Source organism: Microtus pennsylvanicus, chromosome 7 (genome assembly GCF_037038515.1).
Source record: "Microtus pennsylvanicus isolate mMicPen1 chromosome 7, mMicPen1.hap1, whole genome shotgun sequence".
Lineage (NCBI taxonomy): Eukaryota > Metazoa > Chordata > Mammalia > Rodentia > Cricetidae > Microtus > Microtus pennsylvanicus.
The window spans coordinates 112753602-112764230 of record NC_134585.1 but is presented as its reverse complement, the minus strand read 5'-3'; the positions used below and the strand labels follow the sequence as shown (position 1 = coordinate 112764230).

At 45.8% G+C, this 10629-nt stretch overlaps 1 protein-coding gene across 2 annotated transcripts in view; it reads right to left on the bottom strand.

Moving 5' to 3' along the window:
* Positions 1-363: 363 nt before the first annotated feature.
* Positions 364-10629, bottom strand: part of Slc22a15 (solute carrier family 22 member 15) — a 53047-nt gene continuing 42781 nt past the window's right edge. The window contains exons 9-12 of one of the 2 annotated variants that reach the window (XM_075981778.1): positions 5038-5158; positions 3328-3400; positions 1121-1309; positions 364-584 (exon numbers count right to left, since the gene is read on the bottom strand). In XM_075981778.1, the coding sequence (XP_075837893.1) occupies positions 495-584; positions 1121-1309; positions 3328-3400; positions 5038-5158 (473 nt within the window). In that variant the 3' untranslated portion in view covers positions 364-494. Of the gene's footprint in view, positions 585-1120; positions 1310-3323; positions 3401-5037; positions 5159-10629 lie in introns of those variants that run through there. The other variant, XM_075981777.1, reaches the window with a different exon arrangement.

Sequence of the window (10629 nt, the reverse complement as noted above, 5' to 3'; positions counted from 1 at the left end):
CTGTCTGTCAATCAGTGGTGGGAAGCAGCTGAAGACTCATTTGGTCAACTGATGGAAAGCTGGGGCCTCTGGACATGTCACCCTGCGCCAGAAGATTCCTGGTGGAGAGCAGCAAGTGACAGGGACAGACATCAAGTTTACTAGGAGGATGACATCTTGGGGGGAGTTCTGGCTAACCCTAGTAAATCTGCGAGCAGTTTCACGCATCTGCTCTTAGACCCAAGGATGGGAAGCAGCATGGGATAGAGTTAGTCACCTAGACAGTAAACTGGAGCTGTGTGACCAGAGGCATGGTGCTGAGCGAGCTCAGCCTCAATTCTGAACAGTTAGCAATGATTCTCTCGGTGTGCCAAGGTTCTCCCTTTTAGACTCTCTCCTCCAGCCTCCTCTGTGTCTGGAAGGTGTCAGTGGGCTGAGGATCTCACTGGTGTTTAAGCCGACCCCGAGGCACTCGTGATGATGAGGCTTTGCTTCTGGGCTGGAATGGGGGCTCTTCACTTGATCATCTGGGTCTCCTCATCCACATCATAGAACTCTTCCTCCTCCTCGCTCTCACTCCCCAGGGGGCTGGCCTTGTCCAGGGCCTGAAATGGCAAAGCAGATCTTGGAGAGGCAGTAAAATGATGTCATGACATGCCTAAATGAGAGTCACCACCCGTATGCTCACGTGACAGCTTTGTTGTCGTTATTTGAGGACAGGATCTCACCTAAATGAAGTTAGCCTTCAGTTTGCTCTGTAGCTGAGATCAAATTCTCATCCTTCTGCCTCTACCTCCCAAGGGCTGGGTTTACAGGTCTGTCTGTACCACCACTCCCAGTTCCAGGGGTCAAACCCCAGAGCACCTTCTGCATTTAGCACAAAAACTCTTCCCGCTGAACTACACACCAACCCCGACAAACGTATCTTGATGACAGCTGTTTTCCTAAGGAATTATACGTAGAGTATTCTAAGAAAGCTAACAAATCCACTACCATCTTTATTTATTAAAACATCTGCTGTTCAGTTCACCTTTGATTTTTAGTCTATTTTCAATCTGAACTTTATGTTTTGTTTTTCCTTTTTCAGAAACTCTTTTTGCCCAAGTGGAAGATCTGGATGGTTACAGCAGTATCTCTCTACCTGTGGAGGGTCCAAGGTCTGCAGAGACAAGGCTTCCTCCCCTAGCCTCCTATAGGAGTACATATGAAGGTCAGAAAACGTCTCCAGCAAAGGGCTGTTCAGAGTCTCTGGCAACAGCAGGCTCAGGAGGCCTGAGGTCAGGCCGGTGGCTCCAAACACGATGAAGGGCAGAGACCACTGCACGTTCTTCTGTGGGCACAGGGAGTGTAACAAAAACAAAGAAACCTATCAGTCTCTCAGCAGGTGACATCAGCCGTCTTGTGACGGAGGACTGCCATGCTCACTGCCTGGTCAGCACCTTCCTGCTAGATGACACCATGCATCGTGGTTTTGGTTTTTTGGGCTCTAAGACAATTATCCCCAGGAGTCACCGAATGTCTCCTCGGGCACGCAGAGATGGATCAGAGTGAGCCAAAGGGCGGCATGAGAATATGGACTAGAAGCCTTGGAACAGACACCTCAGGCACAGCCATGGCTCTCTGTGAGCTTGAGAGGCCCTCACAGGCAGAGTTCACAGGAACTCGAGTCCACTTCCACCTGAAGAAGTCTGCTCCCACCGCAGTGAACTCCGTGTTCTCTTCCTATGAAGACGGCCCTGAACTATTTGCTGATAATGAACTTGGAAGTTGTCAAGTGGGTTGTAACATTACCACTGACAGGCCCAAGATCAAAGGAGCACAAACTGAAGAAAAAGTCCTATGGTACACAGAGTTTTAAACTACTTGAGTTAAATATGGTGCTACCAGCAATTGCTTCAGAGATTCAAAAGGTATTCTTAGGGCAAGTCAACGTTTTCTTTCAATGCACAGGCTCCCAACAATTTTCTAGAGGATCTTGAGAAAAAATAAACTAAAAGGTAGAGTTTAGTTTATTTCTTCTCAAGATCCTCTAGAAAATCCCTCAAAGGTGGTGTCAAAGCCATAGTATAAGTAATATTTTAATGGTATTTTATTATGTAATAACATATATTTTTAAAATATTTCTGGATTTTTAATGTGTATGTGGGTATGCGAGCAGATGGGCTGGTGTCTGTGGCAGTGTTGGATCCCCTGAAGTTATAGGCGGTTGGGAGCTACCTGACAAGGCTGCAGGGATCAAACCAGGGTTCTCGCCAACAGCGGACTGGCTTTAAACCATTGAGTCATTTCTCCAGTCTCTTGTATAAATGGTTTAAGATTCAGAGTCTTTGTTAGTATAAGTGAGAAAATGGTCTGGATCCTTAGTTATTGCTGTGGCAGGAAAACCTGAACTGCAGCCCCAAGGAAATTTAATAGCAAAGGGACATTCTGACCCTCAGAAGACACAATACTGGGAGGCAATGGTAGTGTTCTTGGTTACCACGTGTCTGAGTCCTTCCTGAGACAGCTCAAGGGCCCGTGATTGATCTCATGACCATTTATCAGTTAAGACATGTATTGTTTCAGGGCTAAGATAGTCTGTTACTTTTTTTTTAAAGTCTTTATCATGAAAGCTGGGTTCTATAATAGCTGGTCAGGCTTCACAAACAGGGCTTAGATTATCTGTAGGACGCTTTTCCTAGCTCCACTTCACAAAACAGAACCCTGTAGGACCCTTTCCCAGCTCCACTGCTCCTGTCTATCCTCTACCTAGCAAAACCAAGAAGAGACGGGCAGGGGCCCCAGGGCTTTCACAGAACCTGAGCATTTTAAGGCTGTAAGGATTTTAAAATGATCACTGTTTCTCCTGATCCCCAAATGCCAAAGAAGACAGGGGCACACATGCTGCTAGGTGTCTCTCTCCTTCAGTTTTCTTTCCCAGTGGTGAGCATATATTCAATCCGCTTCTAAGGCACGTCTCATCTTTAGAGCGGATGACAACGCCTAGCTCTTGCAGCAGCTCTGTCGGTTACAAGCAGTAACATCTGTGGAGTATTTCACAGAGAGCCCAGCATACCACAGAACGTCATAAGTATTGATTAACTAGTTCTGAATGTCTATGGGAAGGGGATTGCTGGTATCATCAGACCCTAAAGCGAGTCCAGAGGAACAAAAAGCCAGACCCATGGGGGGAAACGCCCCAATCCATCTGTCTGACAGAATACTGGGCTCTTCATGGCAAAGGCACAAGATTCACGTTTGTGCAGCTGCTCTTGTTTGAACCTGTTCATTACCTCTTTCTACACAAAAGCACACATGAGTTCCAAAGCAGAGAACCAGGAAGAACAGAACCAGGAGGTACAAACCAACCAGTGAGGGTATGAAGGGGGCAATGATCCCGCCCACTCGGGAGAACATGGAACACACTCCAAGGCCAACATTCCTGGAAGACATAAGAAAAAAAAACAAATTAACTAATCAAATAAAATCTTTAAGTATCAGGGGGATAGTTTAAATATCCTGGATTGGAAGAATACAATGAGCTCAAAATCATAAAGAATTCCTAAGTAGAGGCTCCTACTGGACCTTGCTCTGAGGCCAAAGAGTTGTGGGGTCACCACCACGATGAGCTCACTAGACACACGAGGCCTCTCAGGCCTTGAAATGTGACTCATGAGGATAAGGAAATGAAGTTTTGTTTAAAAAACAGGTCTTGCTATGGTGACCCCGGCTGGTCTTGAACTGTGGCAATCCTTTTGTCTCTGCCCCCAACTTTTGGAATTCAAGATATGGGCCACCATATTCAGCAGAAACTGATTTATTTTTAAAAGATTTATATTTATTTTTAAGTGTATGAATGTTTTGACTGCATGTATGCACTCCACGTGCACGCATGGTACCCCTGGCAGGTGGAATAAAGTGTTGGATCCCCTGAAACTAGACTTATAGACAGTGGTGAGCCACCATGTGGGGGTGATGGGGATTGAACCTGGGTCCTCTGCAAGAGCAGCCAGGGCTCTTGACCATAGAGCTACTTCTGATTTCTGCAATTTTCATGAACTGAAATAGTCACAAGGATAGTAACAGCCATATTAGACAGAACATGACATGGAATGAGCACCTGAGCATGTCTTATGGATAAAGAAGGACTTAGTTCTATCAGATACTATGGCCAGAGGACCAGGGGCTCCGTGACCCAAAAACTCAGCCCATTTGTTAAAAACCAGCTAACTATTGGAAGCCAGGTGTGTAAACAGGAAATGCTGTGTGCACACTGTCAGGTAACAGGAAATGTTGTGTGCACGCTGCCAGGTAACAGGAAATGCTGTGTGCACACTGCCAGGTGACAGGAAATGCTGTGTGCACACTGCCAGGTGACAGGAAATGATGTGTGCACACTGTCAGGTAACCCAGAGCAGCACGGACAGTTTAGGCGGAAAGGGTAGAGAGGGAGCAGAGAAGGGAACTGTTTCCAGCTAGGGTGGCCATCCACTTCTGTCTCAGCCCCACCGCCAGCATGAAATGTGCGCCTGTGAGGACCGCGTGGTACCCAAGTTCCACATCAGGCTGCAGAAACAAGCAGGGACAAGCAGACAACTGCAGACCCAGCTGTTTCTGGCAAGAGACCTCAAGTCAACAGGTGGAAAGCACCCCTAGGGCTCTTGCATGAGGAAACAGAAGGGGCTCGTTCAAATGATCCCTCAGGAGATTAGCACAGGACTGGCAGAGGGAGAACCAGCCCAGGGCCCAGGCAGCAGAGCTGAGGCTACAGCCTCATCCTGAATCTGGGACATTAGGATAGAAGATGTTCTTTCTTACATAAGCAGGCGCTACCCATCTAAAACAACTGACCCTCTGAAACTGTAAGCAAGCCCCTCAGTAAATGTGTTCTTTTGTAAGAGTTGCCTTGGCCATGGTGTCTCTCACCGTGATAGAACAGTGACTAGACAATGGGTGATTAAATATTCTCATGACTGACAGATGCCCATGTGAAGGTACGGAAGGCCATCTCTGCCCTTAGAAGCACAGTTAACAAAGCCCAGACGCCATGAATGGGATGCAGCAACACGAGCCCCGTACCTGATGACAGTGGGGTACAGCTCAGAGGTGTAGATGTAAACAATGTTGAAGGCGGCACTGATCGTCAGCTTCCCCAGCAAGGACAAGGAGTGGCTGTTGATCACGGCGAACACACCTGTGTCTGAGGAGGACAGATAACGCTTGTGAAGACGACAGCAAGAACAGGCCTTTCAAATGACACATTTTACTGTGAAGGAGCACAAAACATTCAGATTCGTCTCCATAAGCCTACCACAAGGTTTTACCCAGCACACACACTCAGATACATGCATGCATGCGGGTGTGCACACGCACACACAGGCACTCACGCACACACACAGTGCTACCCCTGTGATTTGACACACTGTCTGTGATTCAGGAGCATGTGAGGTTCATTTATTCATGAGGAGCCCCGAATACGTCTGTGCTGACAGGAAGTAAGCATACTTGCCACAGGTGCTATTGTCCCTGACCTCTTACTCAGGAAGGAAAGACTGAGCGCCTTTGTCTGCAGTTCTACCTGGATATTTGTGTTTGCTGGCTTTACTTCATTGCAACAACAGCTAAAGTGGTCAGCTTGAGAGGAAAGGTTTATTTGGGTTCAAGATTTTAAGGGTTTCTCCATGGCTGGTTGGCCTTGTTGCTTTAACCCTGAGGTGAGGCAAAAGCATGGCGGTGGAAATGTACGATGGGACTTGTTCACTTCATGGTGGCCGGGAAGCAAGAGAGGAAAAGGAAGCGGGGTCTCAAGATCCCCTTCAAGGGTATGTTTCCCAGAGGCCTCACTTCCTCCCAATGGTGAGGACCTCCTGAGGGAACTCTGTACACGGAGATCAAACACAGGTCTTGTGGGTTTTGTGGGATATTCAAAATCTAAAATATACAAGTATTCCATTGAGGTGAGCAATATCTCATTAAAGTTTTGAGAGATATAACAGTATACTGTAGAGGGAAAAAAAGATGAAAGAAACTTGGAAAAACTTCTAATTTTCTTTTCTCCTCAATTTCTTGCTTGGGTTATTAACTGGTAATTAGATTTGAATTCCTTAATCTATTTATATAAAATGCAAAATTAATTCAGTTTCATTTCTTTACTAAAATATTAGTATCCTGATTCTTTCCTTTATTAACTGGATTCTATAGTTGTTACCTGTCTAACATACCGAATGTCTCCCTTTCAAAAATCCATGCAACTGTGCCTTCAAAATGCAGTTTTCTCCTTGTGAGAAGAAAGCAATGCTCATACCCTTTGTGCCTCCTCCCGTCACTCTCAACCTTGCCCCTGCACTTCCTCCCTAGCTGCAGCCTCTGGCCTGCCTGCCGCCCTCCTCTCCCCAGCGCACTGTTCTGATTACCAATGCAATTGCCTCTCTTCTTGACATTCCCGCCAGATACAAGAGCTTGTCCCTTCCTTGTGACTCCGTGGTTCATGTGAGCCCCTCTTCCCTTACTATCTCAATGAGACAGCCACTCCTCCTGCACCTGCCGACCAGCACGCCTCAGGCACTCTTCTTGTTACTCACTTTCCATCTTTTTGTTTGCCAAAAAGATATCTCACAGTATTTCATGCCATCTTGGCATCTTATTTATACCGGTTGGACTCACAGAATCCCTTGTAGAATAGGCCACACGGTTGATTACCAGGTGTCTGTTGAGCTAAAAGGCACCGGGACTCCAGCTGGCGTGAATGTTGTGGGAATAGTTTGTGTCTGTGCTGCCTCAGTGGCCAGTGAGGAGGGCATAGCACACCCTCATCCATAACCATGCTCCTCTCCTGCTTCACTGTGAGACCAAGCTTCATCTACTTTAGCATGGCGCCATCAGACCACAACCAGACCAGGCATCTTAACCATGTGGGCTGCATTCAATGCTGCCAAGATACTTGGGAATGTTCTTTGCTAGAGTAAGCAGTATATACTTAAGCTACAAGGTCTTTCTAGAAAGACAAGCAATTGCTCCAAGGTATGTGTCTGGGATTCTGAGGTCACCAGATCTCACTTCTGGTAACAATTTATGAGATTATATACTTCATGTAAACCAATAATGAGGATATATATGAGTCTCATCACTATTTTCTAGAAAACTGAGTCTGGAAAAGGTACGGAGTAGCACTGACCAAAATAAACATGTCTAATTGTTTGTGTAAACTGAAGTTCCCCCCAAACAAACAAGACACCCAGGTAGACTCTACACGTTAGGAGCAATGGGTTAGAATAGTGCAGGTGCGCAGTCCGATCATCAGGCTTCCTTCAGTGCCTCACTAGTCACGGATCCCCACCCCTGTGTTTGATGCAACACCTCCTGACTGTAAAGAAAAGTCTCTGAAATGTATTCTAGTGGACCAATGTCTCCTACCAACCCCAAGGACAAGAATGCCACCAGAGAACATGTGAAACCTGTAACAGAACTGCTGTTGTTTTAATCGCTCTGCTATAACCCCACAAATGCAAACATTAGATGTATTTATTACTTCTGTTATTCTGTGACTAGGAAAAGCCTATGCAGCTGCTTCCTTAACGGAACGTGTTATCCTGGGCACCCTGCATTTATATAGGTTCCTGGACCATGGTCATTTTTATTTGACTCAAGAATAAAGATATCTCTTATTCCTTTTGACGTGTGCTACCTTTTAACTGCAAATGGCTTTTGGTAGGCATGGATTTCCCTCACGCCCTGCCCCAGGCACAGTGGCATCTTTCAAAACCACATGGAGGCACCCTACATCTTTACTAACAGGACTGAAGATTGCCATCTGGACATTTAAATTCACACAGAGGACACAGAGACTGTCATCTAACCCCCACAGGGTCCAAAGCTGCAAGAGGATTCCCACGTGAGGTGGAAGGCACCTCCAGCCATAGCTCATCTGGGGAGTTTGGCTCTGGCCACAGGCCAAAGCAACCCCATCTGCTGCTTGAACCTTCTCTCCTCTGCTCCTGCCAACACACCTGCAGTCACCTCTTGCGGGGACTCCACCTCTCCCCCAAGACAGCTTATGTCAACAGCAGACAGCTTTCTTTGTTAGGATTCCTGCCCGTGCAGCTGCTGCTCTGCTGGCTTTGTTCCGGAAGGCTCTGCAGCCACTGAGCCAGTCTCGTGCCTTCCTGACCCACATTGCCAGTCAGTCATTACCGATGAGTGGTCAAAGTATGTGCAGGGAAAAAAGCAAGTGATTTAAAAGGAAAATCAAAATGAAATTATGATTTTAAAAATGTGGATTTGCAAAACACATGTATCTTTAATGTACCAAACTTTTCAGAAGTCCTTTTGTGGCCATCGGAATAAATGGCTCTTTTGTCCATTTATTACTGGGTTGTAAGACCCATTCTCTATTTTTGATTCAATCTTTCATCGTGTGTATATTTTATGAACATTTTCTTCTACTCTGTGCCTTGTGTTTTTTCTTTAAGGGTGTTCTCAGCAACGCACACTCCCTTGGTTGCCCAGGTTGGCCCTGAACTCCTGGTTCAAGCAACAGTCTGTTGGTTCCTAATACAAAACCTCAGCTCAGTTCTCAGTCATTCTCTTCTTTCACCAGACGGTGGTAAGCAAAGTTGTTTTGTTTTTCTGTGTTGTGAGACAGGCGTGGTTACAGGTAGCACAGGCTGTCCTTGAACTTGCTGTGTGGTCGAGGCTGACCTTGAACTCCTGGTGGTATCTCCTCCTGACTACTGGGTTGCAGGTATCTCTGCTTGCAGACTTTTGGCTGTTCATGTTTAGAAACAGTAAGAAGTTATATGTCCTGCAGTTTAGCACAACAGGCAGACACAGCTCCTCTGCTTTAGCTTTGCCTCTCCCTTTTCAGGTACTGAACACTGAACCTGGGGTCTCAAGAATGTACTCTGCTACAAAGTCACTCAGCAGACCCATTTGTTGTTTGATTACATTTATTTAGTGTGTGTGTGTGTGTGTGTGTGTGTGTGTGTGTGTACGAGTGTCTGGGTATGTGTGGAGGCTGGAGGACAACTGTTGGGAGTTGGTTCTCTCCTTCTACAATGTGGGTGGCGGGGACTGAACTTGGGGTTACCAGGCTCTGTAGCAAGTGTCATTGTCTTGCAGAGCCATCTTGTTAGCCCCATTTTGCTTCTTAAAACAACAACAACAACAACAACAACAACAACATAATTCTGTCACCAGTCTCAGCTTTTCTAAAATTCCACCTGGACAAACTAACAGTTTGTGGACTTTGTGTCTGACTTCTTTCACTTGGTATAATGAGAGGTACTCATGTTGTGTAGGTCACAGGTCATGTCTTCTTGTTGAGTACTGTCCAATGTGGGTGGATAACGGTGGTTTATCTGGTCATCAACTGGTGGGCATCTGGGCTCCTTCCTGCTTGGGTCTACTGTCAGTCACACCAGGAGTTCTTGCAGCAGAGCCTTTGCCTTCCCTGCTTCACTGCAAACACGCGACGGCGGCACAGTCTGTCCCTCGCCGCCCTCGCTGTGTGTGACTAGGTTTTCCATTTCTGGCTGTTCTGATGTGTGTATGGGTATCTCAGCACAGATTTGTCATTTTCCTAATGGCGATGGGTTTAAGCATCTCTTTCCATACTCATTTGCTATTCTAACGACTTTGGGGAGAAGTATCTCATTAAATATTCTGTCATTGTTATTATTATTATTATTGAGTTTTAAGATTCCTTTCCTTATTTTGAATTTGATCCTTAATTATGCATTATTTTACACGTGTTTTCTTTTGGCCGGTGCATTACTTTTCATCTCTTTAAGGATGCTTTTCCTTTGTTTGAAGAGGCCTGTCTCCCTATGTTGCCTTAGTCGGCCCTGACCTCCTCGGCCTCTAAATAGGTGTGACTGCAGGCATACACCGTTCTACCTGGCAGCAGAAAGTTTTTGTGGTTATTTGTTTATTTTGTTTATGACAAGATTTCATGTACTCTAGGGCTAACCTTGAACTTACTATATAGCTGAACTTCTGGTCCTCCTGCTTCTAGCTCCCAAGTGCTGGGATCACAGGTGTGCGCCTTGACTCCACACCTGGTTTTTATGTGGTGTTGGGTGTTGGGGATTAAACCCCGGGGTTTTGTGTGTGCTGGGCAAGGACTCTAACAACTGAGCTACATCCTAGGTCCAATGAAATCTCTTTTATGTTTGTTTTTGAGACAGCATCTCACCATGTAACCTTGGCTGCCCTCAAATTCACTCTGTAGAGCAGGCTCAGGCTGGCCTCAAACTCAGAGATCCATCTGCCTCTGCTTTCCAAGTGCTGGGATTAAAGGCATGCACCACAATCACTGGTCAGTGGAATCTTTTATAAAGTCTGTGTTTTGATCAAGTCTAAGTTATACTTCTTTTCTCTTTTAGTGCCTTTAATGTACTAGTTAATAAATTTTTGCCTGGTTGGAGAGGTGGCTCTGTGGTTAAGAGCACTGGCTGCTATTCCAGAGGACCCAGGTTCTATTCCCAGCAACACATGGTAGCTGTCCTGTCCTGAGGGATCCAAAACCTATTTCTGGTCTCTTTAGGCACTAGGCATACACATGGTATACAGAAATACATGCAGATAAAACATCCATATGTAAATTAATTCATGTTTAAAAGGACTAAAAGTATCCTTTTTTTAAAAAAAAAAAGGAAAAGAAATTTTGAATAA